Source organism: Myzus persicae, unplaced genomic scaffold, assembly GCF_001856785.1.
Source record: "Myzus persicae strain clone G006 unplaced genomic scaffold, MPER_G0061.0, whole genome shotgun sequence".
NCBI classification, from domain to species: domain Eukaryota; kingdom Metazoa; phylum Arthropoda; class Insecta; order Hemiptera; family Aphididae; genus Myzus; species Myzus persicae.
In genome coordinates, this window is record NW_019103989.1 from 711,997 (window position 1) to 736,069 (window position 24,073).

At 28.1% G+C, this 24,073-nt stretch overlaps 1 protein-coding gene across 6 annotated transcripts in view; it reads left to right on the top strand.

Moving 5' to 3' along the window:
• The first annotated feature begins 3,731 nt into the window (after positions 1 to 3,731).
• The window catches only part of LOC111037287 (multiple C2 and transmembrane domain-containing protein 1), a 66,469-nt gene continuing 46,127 nt past the window's right edge, over positions 3,732 to 24,073 (top strand). For 3 of the 6 annotated variants that reach the window (XM_022319778.1, XM_022319777.1, XM_022319775.1), the window contains exons 1-2: positions 3,732 to 4,048; positions 15,422 to 15,461. In XM_022319778.1, the coding sequence (XP_022175470.1) occupies positions 4,028 to 4,048; positions 15,422 to 15,461 (61 nt within the window). In that variant the 5' untranslated portion in view covers positions 3,732 to 4,027. The remainder of the gene's footprint in view (positions 4,049 to 15,421; positions 15,462 to 24,073) is intronic. The other 3 variants (XM_022319773.1, XM_022319776.1, XM_022319774.1) reach the window with 2 other exon arrangements.

Consider the following 24,073-nt stretch of genomic DNA (forward strand, 5'->3'; position numbering starts at 1 on the left):
ATTCGATCACTCATTTTTCGGTCGACCACTCAGTTTTGTTCAATTTCACAATTTTACACTCCTTGGTGATATTCCATATTTCCATCGTAATACCTAAATCCCAAATAATAAATGTATGAGCGCTATATTTATACATATAGACATATATAGTCTCATAGCCACAAATGCGTAATCACTAATCAGTGGCGGACAGACGACAGTTGACCCACTAACGTGTTTGGGAAAATATATTATATAATATCATATTTTAATATTATATTTTGTGTGAGTTTAATGTAGGTACCTAATTAGTAATTACTAACCTTAATTATTACTTATTATTCATTAAAGTATTTATATTTTATAGGTACACTTGAAGTTATATGCTAATAATAATAGTACTAACTTAATAATTGTTCACTAATTTTGCAACTATATAATACTGTTGTACCTATATACGGCTAGACGTAGACCTAGTACATTTAGACTTAAAACAATAGTCAATCATTTGAAAGGTAGAAGGTTGTCACTTACGCCCCTGTTTATTTTTGAACACAATAGGTAAAAAATATTTACCGTATATTTAAAATTTAAATAATTTTGAGTAAAACAGAATAAATTAATAAAAACGTCCAAGAGATAACGGCAGCGTCATCTTTATTATTCTAATGCCGAAGTCTTGAACATTTTTTTTTTAAGAATCAACCGTGACTGTAACTAGATGTCAATACGAGACCTCCAATGTACCTAGTTCCCAGTTGGATTTTCAGCACTTGAACATACATTTTTTCTACACCGAGTTTTCAGCATGCTTGATAGTGATTTCTAGAGGAACCATCAACTGTTAGGGTCTAATGTAGTAATTTAAATAAGCAACTACGGTATTTTAAGGTATTGATATACCTAACATCGAATTGTGGCCATTCTTCAGTTGCTATTACCAAATTCTGTCAATTAATCTTAAAAAACTAAAAAGTTTATTTCATGATATATTTTTCAATTATGATCTTAAAGTAATTTATTTAACATTTTTACTATTAGTCTTAAAATACTGTAGGTTGATAAAATTTTTGCCGATAACATTGAATATTTATTCCTATTAATAATATTTTAATAGTACTTACCTATAGGCATAGACTTATAGAAATAGACGGAACATTAGGTATAATAACGCGTGCAATTGACGATCGGGCACTATTAAAGCTATGTAATTGGCTGTACTCGAAGCAGAGGACATTTCTCTCACTCTTATGATAAAACTCATGCTATCTCTCTTAATCCGTTTGACACGACCACGCCTCCCAGTCCTCGGGCCTAATGTTCCGTCTATTTCTTTAAGTCTATGCCTATAGGTACATTTATACAATCTATTATTGTTATTATGTTTAAAGTCAAAATACTTATATTATACACCGTAATACCGTATGCCTATGGGTCTAAATAAGTTCGTGTCGTCCGTGGTACAAACAGCTAATAGACAATAACTAAAATTAATCTTAATGTTATGATAACTACTCTGTGTATACAAAATATAATACTATAGCAAAAGTTTCAAGTCCGAGTATATTAATTTTGTATTAGAACAAAATAATAAAAATGTTTTTTTTTTGTAAACCTCATTTCTTGGTAATTTGGTATCAAGAATAAACTACTTCTAATGATCCATAGAAAATTAAATTTCCAAGCTTTTTACTAAAAAAATGTTTTCCGTCGACATTTTATAAAAAGCCCAAAAGGAGACAAAACATTTAGAAAATGTTGCTACGTAGGTATAGAAAATTCTAATTTAAATATATTTTTGTAAAAAATTCAAGTTTTTGGAATAAATACAACAAAATCTGCAAATTAAATTTTGTTGAATACATATTATTCATCAATATATATTAATCACTACACCTAATAGTATATAATATATATTTATATCATACAGGTATTATTATTGTTTTCAACTTTTTAATTAATACAGACTTATCGTAGATTGTAGAAATGTAGAATTATGGTGTCAATAGGAACGTGGTATAAATAGATAATATAGCTTAACATTAATTGAAGTGTTTTGAAGATTTCACTATATATTATAAAATTTAATAATTTATGTATGTAAAAGTTTCAAGTACCCGTGGGCAGTGAATAATATTTTTGAATGATAACTAAATAACTATGGTTGGTTAGTCCTCATACGCTTGTCAAAAAGTTCAAAATTACGCCAATAATGACCCTAAAAATTTCGAGGACAAAATGTTCAACATTTAGATACTAAAAATATGCATTTTGTCAAGTACATAATATTATACACTATTGCATTCTATTAAATAGATAAAAATAAATATTAAGACGTGTTGGAACACCCCTTGGGGCTTAGTATACTAGCGGACTCCTGGGGTCCGCACTTCCACAGACTACAGTTTGGGAAACCATATTATATTTACCAAGAGTAAAGCCTTGTACACAACTCCTCCGTGTCGTGTAGTGCGGTGCCTTTTATCGTAATCTGATTCCCCAAGTGATTGTTTTGTTGAGTTAGACTATTAAACACAACGGACGACGTACCTACGAAGATGTACTTTTTTTGGTGCATTATGACACTACGAGGAGGTATTTCAGGCAGTCCTTACCCTACGAAGACGTACCTAGCTGCAGTGAACTCGATATCCCGTCTTCAGAGTCTTTTATACTCCGTCCGTTCTTAAGGAGTTCAGTATAGGCAATTTTCCTTTGGTAGGCGGGTCATATAAACGTGTGTGCAGTAATATTGATCATTATCGTGTGTGATTGTGTGTAAGAGAAAAGTGGCCGAGCACGCACATGGCAATAACTTACTACTCGAGTATTCATTATTTTGCTTGCTTTGGTCAGAAGTATAAACTTTTATTCGATATGATATCTGAAAACATATTTAAATTCGACATGAAATTAATTGAAAACGACTTTCTTACATTTTTAATTACATTTTACACTTCAATATTGTTAACATTTCAAAATTCTTAATTTTAAAAATTTAAAAACTAATTTAAGTTATACTTAGAAAGGTTTGGGAATTTAATTTTAAAAAAATTAAAAATTATTAAACGTCACGATGAATTGAAATATGTTTTCAGAAGTTTTATCTGATGACTGGGACAGTCAGTATAGTTGGCATAAAATATGACTATTTTGGTAGAAAACACTGACTGGATCCAGTCTTCTTATCGTTCGTTCTACTTTCTGTATTTCTACAATGAAAACCCGTATGAGAGCATAGTTATATTTGTTTGTTTGTATGGAAAAGATCCTTGAGAGTAATAGACAATAGTATTATAAAGATCGGATCACTCGGACATAAAAAAACATAAATGCAAGATTTAAAAGAGATCCAAGACCTAAAAATAGTCCATAAATTCAGAACCAACACCACGTGGATCATACATGCAAGCTTGGGGCGGGTGGGTACCTTCCATGAATTTTCTGCCCCCCCCCCCCCCATGGCCAAACATAAAACATCGAAAATGACCCATTATATACCTATACGAACCCTAGTATAATTTCGCATACCAGGGTTGGTTACACGCGTTATGTTATTGTATAATGAGGACGATTGCGACGACGACTGCGACTACGACAAGCAACGACTACGGCGGCGGATCGATTTTTTCGGTTTTCGGCGGTCGTCGGCGACAGCGGCGCGCGTGTGTGTGTGGATGTGTGATGGCGCGCGTACGGTCTACGCGGACGACGGAGGCGCTGGCCTAGACCGAGACGCCGCCACGACCGCCTGCGCCCGAGTGGTAGTCGTAGTACCGGTGTGCACGCGACCGCACGCACCCAAACGCGCGTCGGGGCCGGCCGTGATAGGGATTCGCGCGCGCTTTGCACCGACGACGTCCGGGCGACGTCCGTAGCCGTTATTTATTGTTTGTTACATTTTATTTTCGTTCGCAATAATTATTATTCTAATTTACAGTAATTATCATACCTATATCACGATCGTTTATGGTCCGCGTGCAACGAGCCGGTCGTCGGAGCTCGTTCTAATAAATGACATCGAACATCGTACAGCCCGACGGACGCGATGAGAACGTCTCAGTCGACGGTAAATAGCGAATATATTATTGTATTATAATTTATTATTATATCGTTATAATACCTAGTAGGTACCTACTATCTAGGTGGTGAAGTGGCGCAATTATGTAAATAAATTGCCCAAAAATAATAAATCAATTCGTTGTTCCTAATGTACACAATTTATTTTGTTATTCTTTGCACATTTTTTTATAATAAATTCAAAAGATTATAATTAGGCATTTAATAAACAAAATGTTAAATTCCTCCGTAACACAAATGTTTCCTCAAAACGCAAATCTCCTCATATTATTTAATGGTGTCACATTAATGTTCGTAAAAATGTTTAAAAATTGCTAAGCTTCCGCATTTCTGCAATAACAAGTATGTTTGACTATGAAAAAAAATTTAATGTGAAAAAATTGAAAAGAGACCGTGCCATCAAATCACATTTTTTTTCAAAAAACTAAAAAATGATAAAAAATAATGAAAATATAATTTTTGTTCAATATTGTTGTTTTACAATGATAAACAATGTAAAGTTAATAATCTTAGATATACAATAGATCCCCTTGTAGCATACACTGAGTTTGAACCTAACTTCTAAGCTTTAATACCTCAATACCTACTTACCGACGAGTTGTACGCTGCAACCTAGAATGTTATACCTAGGTACCTATTATATGCGTTTACGAATTCTTGATAAAACGAAAAGTTCTTCATCTTATTGTAACTAATGCAGCGCTTCTCAATCTTTTTAGGATCACCACACAAATAATTTGACAAAAATCGATCACGACCCGCATGGTTTTAAAAGATAAAAAATTAGTTTTTAAATTATATTTATAAATTAATTTTTATCATGAGGCGCACGTGAATTGTACAGCTCTTGTTTCCTGTTTTGTTTGATAACAACGTCGATTTGAGATATTTTCAATCGCAAGGAGTTTAACAATTGTCGCTTGTTTCGGGATATACAGTTTAAAAAGCAGAAATATTCTCGACCCATAGTTTGAAAACACACTGGGCTAATAGGTCTAATAATTTTAAATACCTATTAATTATTTATTATATATTTATATAAGAGAAAAAATTCATAAAATAGTTTAAGTTGACGAGAAACAATACTAGTTAAAAAAAATCAAAGTTAATGTCTAAAACATAAACTTTTTTTTAAGCAATTTGTCCAGCATTTCTTCAACTTACACCAGCCAATGCCAAACAAACGTGTACAGCTTAAACGCCAGGGGCGTAAGAGTTTCAATTAAAATTAAGATCTAAAATGTACAATGACAAACTTTAATTTATATAATGAGAATTAATCTTGTCATATATATGTTCAATCTATCACATTTAATTTTGATTCACAGAATGTCTTTGCCCAATTAACACTTACATTTTAACTAGTATAACAAACATAATGTACTAATTAGTAATTAGTATACCTAAAACACTGAGCGGAATGATTGTTGCGATAAAAGGCCTTACTGCCAACAATGTATACAATTTATTAAACTGTTCCCTTTTTGTACACAAAGGTTATTACTTTATACGCAGTGTAATATAAAAAATAATGAATTGCCGGTTTTGATTTTTATGGTCAACAAAAAATGTCAAATCCTTTTAATAAGTATTCGTTTTTTGTGTTCATGTATTTAAATGACCCAAAAACAAGTAAGGATACAAACCTACATTTCTACTCTTATAACCGCAATGGCATCATTGTGAGGGGTCCAGACTACAGACTGCGGTCAGGCTACGTTTGGGAATTTTTTTTTTGTAGCCATGATGAATAAAATACAGAAATCCCCTCATTGAACCCCGACTATTCCGTTGTCTTTTTGATACCTACAAAGTTTTATGATTTATTATTGTTATTTTTAATTTGTAAAATTAGTTTGTGCAGTACACAATTTTTTTTCGGTAAATATTTTGATAGACCTTATTCAGAAAAATATACCATTCTCCATATTGTACAGTGATTAAAAATATATTTAAATAATAATTTAATCAAGTTCTTTATTTTTTATATTTTATTTTACTTTGCTAACAACTTTATTTGAAGTGCATAGGTACATTTAATATTTAATTTAATGTATTTGGGAAATGTCGAATTTGATTTGAATAATATATAACTGAATGTGAAAGTGATATGTTCATTTTTTTATTAGCGCTCAACATGTTGTGAAAAAAAACAAATATGTATCATTGTACAACCGATATTCGCCTAAGGCACTTACTCCTTTTCAATTTACAACAATATAAGTACAACTTTTGTTTATATAATGCGCATTTTGACAGGATATTTAATCTTATATCTCATTATTCAGAATTTAGAAATAACATACATCAGTTAAATAATAAACGCATTAAATCTAGTAAAAAATAACTAGTTTATACTTTTAATAAACTGCTAAATCAACATCTTAATCGATTTTAAAAACATCTTAATGGAGTTAAATTATAATTATTATAGGCTTAAGTGGTGGGTATTTATAAAAATTTCGTTGTTATCATCACTGGAGGAAATAAATATTTTGAAGACAGTTTTAAAATAATATTTAATAATACCAAGGGGCAAGGAGCATTATTTGATAAGCGATGAAGCATTTTTAAAAGTCTATATATTGTATATATACAATATGAATTAAAGACATATTATACGTAAATTCTTCATGATATCTCTCAACATTATTTTCGTATTAATTTTTATTTATTTTGTGACATGTTTTATATTTGACATCTTACATACTTGCCTACTGAATTTGATAATTAATCGCATAATATAGTTAACATGAATAATATGTTCGTATATTGCTATTTATTTTTATTGATGTAAGTTAAATTTTTTTAATTGAATTTATATTTTCACCTAAAAATGAAATTGTTCTTTATACACAAAACGTTTGCAGTAAATGTATTGTGTATTATTTTTCCATTAACAACAAACACGGGGGGGGGGGGTGAGGAATATTTCGTTACTTCCTCACGAGAACCACACTATTATAATACAGTTAAAGTGGGATACCATTGTTAACGGAAGGCGGAAACTATAAAAAAATATTGTTTGAGAAAAGTCAGTGTATTATTTAAATGATAAAATGTCAATATACTTTCAGTTATGTATAGACAATCAAAATTTTGACATAGGCATTCAATTTACGTTCCAAAAAAAATTCTCAAAACTCTATACTGTATTATTTCTGTATGAGTTCAAATTGAGTTATGCTGCTCATGCAATTATGGTTAATTTTAGAAATATCGAATTAATTGATTTTTTAGATTAACTAAAATGCTTAAAAATCCCAATAATTAACTAATTTATATATTTTTTTTAGATTAACTAAAATGCTTAAAAATCCCAATAATTAACTAATTTATATATTTTTTTTATGATCAAATGTTGTAATTTATAAAATTTAAATAAAATAAATAAATTGTAATTTTCTATTCAAATATTAAACAGTTAATAGGCATTTATATAGGCATCTACTGAATATATTCAGTGAAATCAGAAATGTTTAAGGAAATAACCAAAGGATAAAAATATATTGTCAACTTCTCTGACAGATATTGATCATAAGTTAATTCTTATCTTATAAACCTATGTATTTATTTTAATTTTAATTGAATACCCACATTTTTAAAAAAAATAATTGCTTATTCAGTGATTTATGGTTTGTAGCCAGGATTATAATATCATCCTTAAGCTTATTTTGTATTTGTATAATATTCGATGTCATTTAAATTAATGCTGATGCACAAACTTAATGCATTATGAATATTGGCTATAGCGTTATTAATTTTATGTATTTTCAAACAATTTTTTTAGTTTTTTTTTTCAAGAATCAAGATTTTAGTTAAATTGAGTTACATAATATATGTAAATACGACGATACTTACATAATATTATGACCTATTTATTTTTTTTTAAATAAAGCATATTGTTTAGTTTTAATATTTTTTAGTACCTGTGTCCTATATACTATATAATAATATAATGTTTTCTTATTTTAATCAATGATAATGTAAAAATTATATTTTATAAGTAAAATAAAAACACAAGTATGCTACATAAATAATTATAATTTCTATGAATAATACATTTGCTTAAAAATTCTGTTTTAAGTCGTAATAATTAATTATTACATCCAATGATTCATAACAAGAAACTAGGTCGTCCATCTAAACTAAAATCGTATCTATTTGTTAAATTAATTTTGTTGTACTGTATACCGTTTAATAATATTCTATCTAGTTTTTATATTTTTAATAAATAAATAAATTTAACCAATACAGTAATTCTACATTAATTGATTGGGAATGTTTGAACAAGAAAATTGTAAAATTCACCTTGCTAAAATTATTTATGTATTTTAAATTCAGACAGTCTTATAATTATGATTTAATGTTGCTGTATATGACATTGGTTTTATGTGCGAATAACGTTGATGAGTTAAATTTCATATCTATACTTTATAATAAGTGTTTATTTTGAACTACAATATGTCTGGTTATAGAAAAATCGTGTGCAACAAATAAATAACTGAATTCATTTTAAGTTGAAAATTTAAAATATCATATTATTTATGATATATATTTTTGGTTTAAGATTCATAAATTCTTATAAGCAAATATAAAATACACACTATACTGGTATATAATATATAAATTTACGTATCAGGTTATGTTAGTAATACTTAGTATGTAAACTCCTTCACAAGAATTTTTTTTTAGTGTAAATTCCACCTGTAAAAAAATCAGGTAAAATTTAGTTCATGTACACTCAATGAAGAAAATCTAGAACATTATTAAATTAATAAAATACAATATTATTAAAAACAAAAAATTATAATTTTTATAATAATAATCGTTCACGTTAAATAAAAGTTAGTCTTAATAAACGAAAAAATGTACAATAATTAAAAATAAAAAGTTAGTTAAAAATTTCAAATTACTGTTAACAGTTTATTATAAAATCATTTTTTTATAATAATAACCATCCTAGTTAAATAATAATTAGGTGGCATATGCGTTTATGCCAAAAATAGGTATATAAACATAATAATTGTTCTAGCAATGCGTGTATTACGTTAAAAATGCATAATACATTATTGTAATAATCATAAACTATGTATAGGAATGTATGTTATATTATATTTATTATATGTTATAATATTTAGGACCTTGAACTAAATTTATGTGATTCAATTTGTAGATATCTATTCTAACTTCAAAGTCTAATATAAATCCATTATTATAATTATTTATAGCGTTCTCTAACAAACTTTTTTCATTTTAAATTGTTGAGTTTATTTGGTTGAAATATAATACCTATTAAGTTTTACACAAGCAAGGCTTTCATCACTGATGGAGATTCCATATACCCATTACTGGTAAGAAAATAAAACTGGCGGAGTTTACATTAGACCTTTTCTACCTGTTTTCTGTCGGTGTTTACAATCGACCATCGGTAGATTATTTTCAAGTGTTCAATAACGCTTTTAAATCCGACACTGTTTAAACGTCTAGTCCTCACAACCAGCATCTTCCATTAAACCGTATCCCAAGTGTTTTAAATGTTCACTATAATAGGACAAGTATAATAATAAAACAACACATCACGCCGTTCGCACATCCTCTGAAAGTAGTTCGTACAAGTGTGAAGATCGATACGATAATTAATGATAATAGATATATCGTGTGTTTGCGTGCGAGGACAATGTAATAGGGGTAAGGACTTAAATTAATAATCGTATTTAGCCAGAAGTATTTTACCCGATCGGCTTGTCCGGTATAATAATTCTATGTTCCGAATCCACAGATATCTATGAATATCATGTTTCGCTGGGCAAGCTTCGAATCTCGAGGTCTTACTATATAATATTATAATAGTCGGCGCAATATTATCATTTATCAGTGGCAGTCATTTAAAACGTTTCATCCTATCGAATCCAACTGGAAACAATCACTCCAACTCTCTCTCTCACGAACAACAACTATGATATATTTGTATATATACATATATTATTACTACTATCGGCTGAACGGCACTGGAGTCTCTATGAGGATATCATTACATGTAGACTTGTAGGATAATGGTATAATATTATGGTGTATGAAACAACTACCGCAGTATCATAACATAAATCTCTTACCTGCTAACCTAATGTTACCGTTCAGCTTGACCTGGCTCGTCGACTACTATATAATAATAAAAATTCAGTACCGAATAAATTCAATATTCAAAGTTTTCAAATACAGCTGGTTGTACACGATAAAAGATATAAATATTCTAAAATAAAATTTTGACAGTATAGACATAGGTGATATTTATTGAGAGAAGGTATTTAAATATATATATTTTTTAATTTTAAATTAATTTCAAATACAACCTTTTCATTTTATATTTAAAAATATTAGTTACAAACATCTTTCAGAATATTAAATCTACGGAGATTTAATGAATCTTGCATTATAGGAAATCGTGTATGTGTATTATAGACACCCACAAAGCCTAGAAGGATAATGACGCCGATGATAGTTATAAATACCTTATTATGTTGTGAAATAACATAATATATATGTGAAATAATGTAATAACTAAACATTTTTAATATTTCTATAAATGTTTTTTAAAAATTTTAATTTTCACCTTTATTTTATTTTATTTTACCTAAATCCTAAGCCTACATTTAAAAAAGCTAACAGTGTCCAGCAGACTTAAAAAAAAATGCTTTATGAGTGTCTTCGTAATTTCAAGCCATCATAATATTTATTATTATACTTTTATACCTAGAGGTTTGACACGGCGATTATAGTCTGCCCTTTTCGAGTACTTTGTCCCTCCACGCACAACCACCTGAAACCCGTGGGTTATCTACTGACTCGCGATCGTGTCTGTGACCCAATAAGCACATATTATGCCCGTTAACGGTATTATCGTATTAAGTCGTTACTGCCATCGACTAAACTATAATTCACCGGGCGACCGAAACGACCGAGTAATTAACGACATGTAAGACACATAATCGTATTCATAATTACTATCATATAGTTTATATATTGCACATTCAATAATAATATTCTAATGTGGATAGGAAGGGACCAATAATTATTTATTGCACGACGCTTCTAGCGCCTGATTTGCACGTCCGCCAAAGATGAAAACGAGCGAGAAAGGCTAGAAACATTTTTTCACCGCTTAAACGACAATCTGTGTAGGTAGTAATCAGTCGTTTTAAAATTGATATTACATAAGTATATATTTTCATTATATAATAGAGAATATTATTAAAGCTCGATAATTGACTGTATACTCTAATGCCCTCCCCCCTTTCACCCGTTTCATGTTATATTGTCTGTGAAGATTGGATAAACACTCTCATTGGTCGGGATTGAATTTCATTGTTTGTTATTTATTACTGCAGTAGGGCGTATATTGGTAAGCTCTAATGCGCGATTTGAATGTTTCTTATATTTCTTAAACTTTTTTTCGTTCCACAGTTTTTGATTCCAATAGCGTATTTAGTAAGCTAAGAAGATTCGACAACGATGACGGAAATTAGTTTTCGACATTATCGTATAATGTATTCATTATTCAATTAAAAATTTAATTAGTAACAATGAGATATTTATTCTACCGCATTTATTCTAGAAAACACCAAAACTATAGTTAAACATTTCAACTCGCAGTTGTTTTCAAAATCAGACGATTAATTTTGTTTTAACCGTTCTTTCAAACACTGCATACGAATTTAGTCGAGTAAACATTTTAATTAGGATGTAGGTAGGTACTGAGGTATAACATAGTATTTCAAACGGTTAAATTAAATATGCCTGCGTAGGAAATGATTTTCAATTTATTATGAGATCGTGCAATAACACTAATGGGTAATGTTATTCCCGACTCGTACACTCGCTTAAAGCAGAAATAAATAATAATTACACCTCCGCGTGAAGTCTCGGTAAAACAAGAATTTTTTTTTTAGATCAACATATTGACTTATGCAATGAAAAATAATAATAATCTAATAATATATAAAGCATTTTCCTCATACTCGATTTTTATATTACGTCACGATTTTCGACGCGTATTATAGTGGATAACGATCTCGCTGTTTAGTAATAGGTATAGTATAATAGTGGATTTGCGATAGCTGTCGACGCCCAAAAAGCGTGACGCTTAACATTATAATATTCTTCGGATATGGAGCGGCGCGACGGGTTGTATCGTACCCCGCCGATACCAGCTGCACGTGTCTCTGCGTGGCAATTTTTCAATGTTCAATTACCAGTACAAAATCCGTCCATCGCCAAGTCCTTTAGAAGGAATGATAAGTTATCCTCGCAATGAGTTATAAATCTACTGATCCTGGTAAATCAAACTGTGAAGCGTTAGTCGATTTCGATTCCGAAGAGGGAGACTAGCGTAAAAACACACTAAAATATTTTTGTATTGTGGCCGTCTAAATTATAACCACCGATGGACCAGATTCTAGTAGTATTTGTCTACACTGACCTGATCGAATGTTATCGGTTGACTAGACCATTGGCAATCCACATACAGAAAAATCGGATGTTCGGTCTCCTCGCAGTGACGGATTCGCTGATTTTCACGAAATTATCATATAAATGAGAGACACGTCAAAATTCGAGACGTCAATCATGTCTTCCGGACACCTACGAATAATATGAAAGTTTATTTTTGTTTAGACTCAGAGAGATTATTTTTCGTTTTGTTTTGACAATATTGACAGAAGTGGCGTTTCGTGAAAGTTGTACGGTTTTCTAGTTAGGCGCTGGTGACGGCTTTAATAAAGAGCACGAGGGAACCTGCATGGTATACTACATCATGCATATACACCATTCTTGTTTGGTGAAAAATACACTGGATAATGTTTTCTTGACTTAACTGGAACTTTTGTGTTTTTATCGTGTACCTATCTATGTACTCGAGTAAGTAATTTGTAATCTTGATAGTAAAATTGACTGTAATAACACGTATTATAATTTATAATCGAGCAGAAATGTTAGTGTAGGTAGTAAAGTACAAAAATCTACTTAAAGAAACACCTGGACAGAATGATACGTCATAATATTGTAGTGTTGGTTGCTGGGCACTCGTCAGCACTGCAATATTATTATAGTGAAGTGATGTAATGTTGAATTTGAATGCAATAATAAATCGTCGCGCTCGAAAAACGAGTTTGAGATGCGCTCGGGCTAAAATCATGCTTGATATTATTCTTTATTCAACGGTTTTCGGTTGTTTTTTTATTACGCTTCAAAGCTATCAAAAATAGTGGGCAATAAAAATATTTCGTCTACCCGAGAAACGTAATAATAAAATAAAACATCATTACATAAAACCAATACGGCATTAGAGGTACATTATTTATTATTTACTATTCGCTCGGAACATAAAGAAGAATAGAAAATAATATAACGTGACACGATTCCGCGTTATCAGTAATCACTTATCAGTACAATAAATCTGTGTTGGTATGTCGTTAATAAATCGTTATGGTAGAATATGATGACTTTTTAAAATTATGCCACATCTTTTTAGCGAAAATTCGTGATTTCTATTAAATAAATGAGCATTTAAAGAACTTAAAATTACGATCCTGTCGTTGTAGTGCCACGCATTTAGATAAAATTTTGTCCATCACTTGATCGCTCGAAATGGAAACATATATGATATCAAACGATCCCTCCCGCACAGTTTTTTAGTTATTGATTTTTCAACCATTTAATTAAATATATAGAATATAGGTACAACAAATTAGTACCTATAGTTAGGTGAACGTTATTAACATTAAAGAAAAAATATTATTATAAATAAATGACAATAATTAATGAACATCATATCTCACATAATTTTATAGTATAAGATTTCAATTAATTTTTGATTTATAAAATATCGATGACTATTATTGTTTTAAAATCCTTAATATAATTATCTGATTAAATGCCATAATAGTTAACTCTATCGTCGAATGTGAATAGGATTGTAACTAATCATTACACATTATTACTAGATATATGAAACTAGGAACGTTATGAATTCCTGAGAAAGATACATACTGATTTATAAATAGTACCTATTGTCTTGTCATTTGAATTGAAGAAACGTTAATTATTTTTTTAATACAAAATAATAACACGAAAATCTACCTCTCTTTGCTACTGATAATATGAATGATACAAACCACATTTCACAAAAGCCTTTTAACTAAAACTTCGTTTTTCAACGCTAACCTTTAAAGACGTAAAATGACATACTCTGATATTCAACAGAATTTCGTATGTATTATGACAGCAACAAATAAACTGATTGATTGTTATTATCATTTTTTTTTTTTTTAAGAAAAGTTTCTAAATTCAAATTTTTACGAAGTATAAACTAACGTAAATTATATCGGATATCGTAATCACATAAATTGTAAGTTATTGCCGTCATCCTGTAGCGTGAACTGTATCACTGCTTTGTTTCTTCTCAAAGTTGTTGTTTTGTATTTTATATTTGTCGATTGTGAGGAAAACTTTTTGCCCTTTTCCCTGGATATTTGATTAATTGAATAAACATTTTTAAAATAAAAAAAATGTTATGGCTAATTTTCAAAGTAGTCCAATGTGCGTGTAACAAAAACTTTAACCTACAGTGTAAAACCTCTTGTCCATTATGATAATAACACTACTGCATAAAATGCTTGCTATATGTACCGATGAATATATGCGATTTGCAGCATATTACATATAATTACAATTCTTTTTAATCGACAAAACCCTTAAAATAATATCAAATATTTGTCAAAGTCAAATAGGTAGGTGTATAATAATTATACCGTGTTAGATGTGTGGAGCGACAAACGCGTTTCGTTATTAAGGTGGCTTTTAGTAAAATGTCCATATAATACACGTCATTAATTATAATGTACATGCAATATGAAGCCCATTATTTTATAAAATATAAAATACGAATTTGAAAATCATATTCGAATTTGATTACTATAAGACTTACTTTAATTTTTTTGTTTTTTTTAAAATTTTATTTTTTCGCAATAGTACAGTATTGTGAAAAAATAAAAATTTAATTATATTGATAAATTTAAAGATTTCAACACAATATTTCATAGGTAAGTGTCAAACTTATATAAGAACAACTAAAATTTCAAAAAGCAAAAAAGTCCAATCAAATTAAAGTTGTTTAAACTGGTTCTTATTAAATTATTAAAACTTTATTTAAAAAAAACTTTAACTGACTTATAAATTTCCCCGAAAATTAAAATTTTTTGTTAAAAAAATAGGGTTTTTGTTTTAAGTTATAAGAAATATTTTTTCTTATTTGGTTCAATATGTTTTATTATGTTTTAAATTACGTATTTTTTTTTTTTTGCAGAAAATAAAACCACTTGATATGGTTTTACGTTCTTTATCAGGTAATATAAGTTCATTGTTTTATTGAATGTACTTTGCCTAATGCCTATGCTTAAAATGGAAAAAATAATTAAAATTACTATCAACATACAGACTACACGCTTATAAACAATATGAAAAGTACATATAAAACACAGTTATCAATAATTTTGTTGAAACGTATCGTTTTAAAATAATTGTAGATACGTAAAATATTAAACACAGTTTAGTTATTATTTATTTAAACAGATCACGCTTTTATTTTAAGTAGGGTGTTATTGCTTATTAGACTAATAAAAAATAACCAAAGCAATTTATTCGGCATAATATAACGATAATATATTATAGTAAATGCATATTATTTAAAAAAAAAAAAATCAACAATCATGATTCCAAAATAATCTACTTCTATAATAGTATTATAGTAAATTATATAAATCCTCATAATAAGAATACTTTCCATTTTGTAAGTACATATTACACGAGAGTAAATAATATTTTAAACAACGACGAAATTATTATTGACAAATTTCATCACTACAAAAATATTATGTTTTATTTTATTTTATTAAAGTGATCTTTTGAATTTTCAATGCATTTAATATTTTAAAATATAAAATTATGAGTTCACCGCGCATATTATTATACGAGTAGTGAGTACTTACTCTGTGTACATGTTTATTTGAAATTTGAACGACTGAATAAAAAATAAAATGTATTCTCAATTGCATGCACCTAATGGTTTATGCGCACAAAAACTCGTATACATTATTAGTAAAAGTCATTTACGAGTTTAATACTAAAATATTGAGATTTTTATGCTTAAATTATACATTTATTCAAATTCTGTTTTTTGGAACTTCTAAATACCAAATATGTAAGTATAGTAAGTATGGTTACTTGGAAACCATATTTTCGAATACTTGAGAATTTTCGTTCCATTTAAGGATGATCCTGTGACAATTCAAACTTCTGTTCCTTTGATAGAAACCCTATTCACTTTTAATTATTTAGCAGGTTTTTTTTTGAGAATTTCGAAATATCTAATCAAAATTCGAACGATTAGTTTTTCAGTTGTATAACTTTTTTGTAGGTACTATAAAGAAAATATATCTATTTTATTTCTATTGTAATGGATAGGGTAAATATAGGTAGGGGCTTGATGATTTGAAAATATTAGTAATTACTATTGATCTATCATTATATCAGTATAAATAGTTTGTAAAAATGACCAAGTATATTAAATACTTCATTTTTATTAGATTTTCATTTTTTTTATTACATGTAGTTTAAATTTTTGTAAAACCATTTTAAGGATTATTATCCTAAGTATAAACATTTTAATATCTCAGACACTACTCATTAGAATTTTGATTGAGATACATCAACATTTTCAAAAAAGCTATTCCCTAAATGATTTGCCGTAAAAAAAGGAGGTTCTTATTTGAAAAACAGAAGTTTGTATCGCCATTAAAGTACAGGACACTCCTTGAGTAGGTAGTAAAAACAATACTAGGAATTTGAAAATATGGTTTTTAGGTATATAAAAATATTCTAAACTCTAAAGTCATAATTTGAAAAAATGTTATATTGAATAGAAAAACTTGGATGAGCTGCATAAAAATCGCCCTATATAATATGGTTTACAACAGTTATTTTACAAAAACGACTGAACTATAGTAGGTAGTACTTATTAGTAAAGTAATTTTTTGGAAAAAAAACTATTTTAGAAACTAAAACTAATCGAATAAAATAATGTTAAATGCTATAAAACTGTTTCTAACAAATTTATATATTATATTTAAAGTTGTACAGTTGGTATACTATATATTATGCTTATGCTTTTCGAAATCAAAATTCACACCAAACCCGTTTTAATTCAATGACATTCTGGTTATCATAATCGTGTTTGCATAATTGTTTTGTCGTGTTGTCGATGTAGGGGTATTGGAGAGAGGTCAATTGGACAATGCTTACAATTTTATCAAAAGTTGTTCAATATAATATTATGTACTATTTCGGTATAATCAGCACGGGAGCATATATTATATTTGGTGTAATGGAATAATACTACATAATAATTGTATTCATTTACCGAATGGTCATTTTAATAATAGATACACATTAATTCAAAAAGTATTAAAGTTATACAAATTATATTTTTCATATTTTTGAATTTATTAAAAGAACTAAATTTTCAATTTTGTAACTACTTTATTATTTTCTATCGTAGACATGTTTTATGTTTTAACTTTTTTGAATGATGACGTAATTTTTTTGCTTCACATTCCGAAGCAGAGCATTTCGATAAAAATATTGATACATAAAAATCGAATTTCGATAGAGTATTTTATTAGGTAGTAATAGTATAAGTACGTAATTAGATTTTAATGTTAAAATAAGTGGAGTACTAGACCAACGTTATGTGATATACTCCTGTGCCACTTCATTTCTATCGTCGAAGCCATGATACTTTTTTTTTATTGAAAGTATAAAAAGTTACAATCTGTATTTTATAGTATATAATAAGCAAACTATGCGATGATGATACTTTCGAGATAATGAGTTTTCACAAATCTCCTATTTACACTGAAATATGGTAGTTCACTATTCAATAGGTAGGTATATGAATCAGTTGTTGTAGTGTGTAATATTATTATCAAAAAAAACGTTGTACAATGTTCGTTGACTGGCGATAGCTCTATTTTTTTTTTTATAGGTTAAGATGATAGTGTCACTGTATTTTAGTTTACTCAAATGGTTTGTTCCCAGCCGTTATTTGATTAAATTGAATTATTCAAAATGTCTGCTTATTTAGTCCGATGGCGTATATGTATATAATTACGACTTAAATGTTATGGCGCAGTATTTTTTTAAAAATAAATTGTTCAAACAATTATTGTATAGAATTTAAATAAAATTGTAGTAGGAATACGTAATTGTTTCATAGTTTGTATGAATAAATATTGATCAACATTACTATCAATTGAAAAAAATGTACTCATTCCGCATAGATATAGGTACGATCATAATAAATAATATGTTATTATTTTCTGATATAGATTAATACTGTAATGTATAATCGACTCAAATCAATTTGAAATTAATTACTTAGTTGGGTTGATAGAGTACGGAATCGTATGAATTTAGTATCTAATTTTTGATACTTATCTGGCTTAATGATAAAAAATAATACATAATTATATTGTATATAAAATAAATGTTTTTCCAGACAATTTAAATTTAAGTAAAATATTTCAACTAACTTCACTATTGGCACAAAAACCTTGTTAGCGTTGCATATAGTTTGTTTTCATAATATTATAGATCATTGGCAATCAAATGATGTGCAGTTCATTTAATTTGCTAGTTAATAACTTTTGTACAGCAGAAAGCAACTTAATTTAAAAAAATATAAAAGTTTAAACCTCAGCGCATCAATAAACGGTTCACCTAAGTTATTTTTACATGTAGGTACAAAAGGTGTATTAAAGAGATTTTCATTAGTCAGGGATTTCCGTATAATTTAAGAATTATGTTAGCATTTAAAAATACAAAGTTATTTTTAATTTTCCTTTTAACGATTTGCGAAAAAGATAATTAATATAATATTACAGAATAAAGTTACACAATTTGTTTATCTGGAATTGTATTTTTTTACTGTATAACCTCCTTTTTAGTTCCCATAACTCCTTAAAGTTTATACCTAAATATATTTAAAAATGAATTAAAAGTGTGTAAACACAATTAAAATATTTCTGTCTGTCTCGACGAGTATCATAAAATAATATATAGGTACTTATATGCATATTAAACAAAGAAACAAGTAATCCTTGGGCCAGACCAATACAGCTATAAAATCAATCTATTCAATTATATCTAAATATCCCATATCTAATAAAAATATAAAATAAAAATGTAATTTACTTATTTTAATCTTAGCTATCACTAAAAAAATATTTCTCATATCTACAACGCCGGTTTATTGTTGCCACGGATGTACTTTTAATAATAAAAAAACAAAAGAACGTTTCTTTTAAATTTTTTTTCTAATTTACATGCCTTGCAGAAGGTGTTTCGCAGCTTCCTCTAAGTATCTGCCATCTACATCTTTTATTTTTGCCGTTTCATATATTCTTTTTTATTCTTTTTTTGATCATTCTTTGTACGGTCCATCTACCTCCCTCGTTGTATCTTCTCGGTGGTATTTATTGATTAACACGTTATCGATGAAATCGTGATTGCCCACCATGCATGTATGCCTCTCTTTATTCTTTTGAACATTAGGAAACTTTGAATGGTCTGTTGAATAGACTTCTAAAGTCTGAGTTTTTCCTGCTCTCATATGCTCTCATATTTTAGGTTTCCCATAAATATAAATAGCTGCTTCTTAGAATCTTTCTTTCGAACCTCAATAGTCTTTCTTCGTCACTCTTTTTCGTCAACTGTGTTCCCATCCATGTGTGGTGATACGACGAAGATAATATGTCATATATAGTTTTATTTTGGATTCTTTTGATATTGATATATTTTTTTTCATGTATAATAAAGTTTATAACGTACACAGTTGTCAATAGTAAATCCAATAGCTCTCCCGCTCTCTTTCATGTTGACTGTTGTTTCTTGTTATGATATAAAAAAACACTCCATTGTTCTTCGGAATTTGTCTCTAGATATTATACCGGAAAGGAAAGTACCACTTTTTTACCATAGTTTTCCATAGACCAGGGTTACAATACATTCATTTTTAGGTAACTTATTTGTTGTTTTTTTGGTACATTATGTAATTAAATATATTAAATTGTCGTTAACTAATTTATCCGCACAGCAATGACTATTAGGTACTGGTGTCATAATTTGCTCTGTCTCATCTTGTCTCCAAGTTGCAATCAGTTGGAAATAGAGGTCATGGTAGATCTGTTTTCCATGAAAATAGAAATTCATCCATCTGGAAAACTCCATACCACCAAACTAAGAAAGGTTTTTCATATAAAATACAAAATGCGTATACACGGATACACGAAGTGGGTATCATCGAGTAAAAATAATTTAATCGGTAACTATCCTATAAAACTTGAATAACTTTTAAAGTTGAATTATAAGTAAATCATAAATTGGTACGGAGCCAATATCAACTTTGTTAAAAGTAATTAGGAACCCATAAGGTTGGTATATAAGTTAAAAAAAATGTTTTCCCACAAATTGAAAAATAAATATTGGAATAGGGAATCTCAATATAATTTTATTTTCATAATAACTTTTAAAGTTTTTTTAATCGAGCGTATTCATAATAGGCGTTGTATATTATTTCGTAATTTTGAACATTTAAAATGTTTGTTTTTTTAAATAACTTCCTTTTTTAAATATCTTACACATTTATTAGTTCTCCGGGTCCGTAAAGGTGGTGTCAAGCTTTTATAACGTTATGATTGAACTGATTTAATACAATTTTAAAATAGAGTCGATCGCCAACTGTCATGGCGTTGGCCTCACTGTCATGAGCCGTTACGCAATAACCGCCTCGCAATCCACATTAAACACAATTTATACTAAATATGACTGAGCTTTAAATAAATATTAATTAATCATTTCTATTTTAATAAATAAATACGTACCTATTCTGATTACGTAAAATCGGTACATTGTTTAAAATTAAATCTAATAAACTAAAATTGATTTTGTTATTTGGAATTGTCATATTATACTTTACCGTGTTTTTTTGAAAATGTCGGTAGTTTTTTCTTACAATTCAGGGAACTAATGACAAGTTCAATAAATCACTTGACTAAAATGCCAACTAAGCAATATTTTCTATCAAAATATAGGGCCACAACTCACACAAGACTTACTAAACACTCCTTCAATAAGGAAAAATGAAGAGAAACAAAACTAAACAAAACATTGTACAAGAGCAATTTATTTTTAATTTTACTTTGTTTCAAAAATATATAATTTATCGTGAAACTAATAATTTATAATTTATCACCAACAAACATTTTGTAACTAACAATTAAGAATCAGAAATAATATTTTAGTGTTCTGAATATATTTAAAATAAATAACATTTTATGGTACGGTTTAAAAATAAGTAAAATAACAAAATACAACAATTAAAATTATTCATGAAAATACAGAAGTAATATTATTCACAACACCACAACACATGTTTTGAGATATTTCACATTTTTTAGTACTTAAAATATGAACATTCAAAATGGATTTAACAATGTATATTACATTTTACAACAACGCAAGTTTGAAGTTTTAGTATTTAACTATAAATTATCCAATCAAATCTTTGAAATAACCGAGTGTAATAAACAACGGAAGGTAATAAATGTCAGAGAAACAAGGAAATAACATTAATTGTGTTCATATTATTTTTCGTTATGAAATAAACCTAATATAATATTATGGGTATTTAGAAATTAAAAAAGTCAGAACAAAGAGATCATAACATTTAAATAATATATATATTTTTTTTAATGTAATTTACACAAGTATTTCAATTTATGTATAAGTGTATATATGTAATATGTTTCTAATTTATATAGATCATAGAACCAATTATATACTACCTATGCCCTATATTATATTAATTACATTCGTCGATGTTTATTATTCATACTCGGAAAATTATTGTTTAAAAATTTAAAACATAAAATTAGCATAACTCATCCTTCAAAGTGTTTTTGACTGTGGCGTCCTAATCATAGTTGTAGGTAGGTTGAAAATAGATTAAACTAGGCAAAAAAAAAATGAAATTTAAAACAGATACATCAAACGTTTTGCTCAATGTTTAAGACAGGCTTGGATATATTCTGTAAGCTAACTCAAATCATATTCCAATATTGTATGGACTTCGGCGTTTTGTCAAAAATATTGCGAAACAACAGTATGCCAGCGTGTCTTTTGCGAATTATGCAGATAAAAAACATGTCTAAATCGTTAATCTGCTTCTGTGATCTCTTCACAGTACCTATGCATTCTGGTTTTTATTTTTTTACTTTTTATACTTCTGGCAACTATAATAACGCGTATATACATTTGACTTTATGGCACTCAGCCAGTAATTTTCATTAAAACTCCCGAAAAACTTTATACGAAAAACCATTGTTATCTTACTTTTTCTCTGGCTTATTTTTTCTTCTATATACTACAGTGTCTCCGAATAAAAAGCACTCATACAACATTGTTCAAAATCAGGATAACCGACCTGAAAATGGAAAATCTATTCTTTTCGTGTTATATACGTTTCGGAAATCATTACGTAATTATTAAGTTCCTTATTATACCTCGGCACCTTAGTTAAGATTTGTTGTCCATTGCCCGATTTTTAGAAATTGTTCAAAGTGTTCTATTATTTATGGAGATAACAAAATGTATGAGTCACTTTACGTGAGACGCGTTGCATTATTTATACGACCAAAATAAATTGATCGAACGGAATTACCGAAATATTCTCCTCATTACACCATAATATGCATAATGTTAATGACTTATGAATTTTGAGAATCTCAAAGTACTGTGGTGTACCTATAATTTAAATATAAATCTGAAAATAAACATGCTTATAAATTAATATTTATAAAACAAACATACATTTTCATGTACTTTAAGTAGTTTTTTAAAAACGAATTTATTTCCACATCATAATATTAATCAATAGATATTCAGTGTGCAAGGTTTATGTACTGACAAGTCTGAAAAAGGTTTAAAAGTTTATCTTTTTATAAATAAATAAAATTTTTTTTATTAAAAATTCATTTTTTGCACCATTATTGTGCTTTAAACTTACAAATTAATAACAATTAGTTGAACACTTAATGAGTTTACATACTCATGAACTTATTTACAAAACCACAAACTCAATTTATTTTTACTGTTAACACATTATATATGCTGAGTTTTCAACTATAATTTTACTGACTAAATCAATTCAAATAAAACTTATTAACTAATATACAAAATGTGCTTTTAGTTATTTCTATATCTAGGTCTAGGTAACTTATCTTGTTATTGATAAAACTAAGTGTAACTAAAGAGTTATAATTTTTTTTGATAATGACAGTAAATTGTATTAATCAACTAAAAACATGTTTATAAATATTTTAATAAGTACCATAAATCATTTTTTTATTTTAGTTTCCTTTAAGATATAACAATAGATTATTTAAAAATGTGATTGCTTACAATTTTATTTTATTCTTATCTAGATGATCATGTATCTATAATAATTGCTTTAATTTTAATTATTTTTAAAATGTATGTCATGAAGTTGGTCATTAGTTCTTAAAAAAATGTTTCATTTATTTCTATAATATGTAGCTCATATTTGTTCATAAGATATTATATTGACGGTGAACATTAATGGTGAGTAATTTTTTAGGTGGGGGCTTTTAATTTTTTGTGTGTAGTTGTTGTACATTAACATTAAATCAATTTTAATATTCTTCAAACAATATTTTAAGAGGATTTTTTTAATAGTCTTAACGAAAAAATAGTTTATTCTCAGTTGGTTTAATAATTTCATACATAACACATTTCTAATGAAAACAATTAAACATATCTATGTTTTAAAGCTGAACTAAGACTTTATCTAGTTTACCGGAAATTGAATAAAAGTTTTACTCAC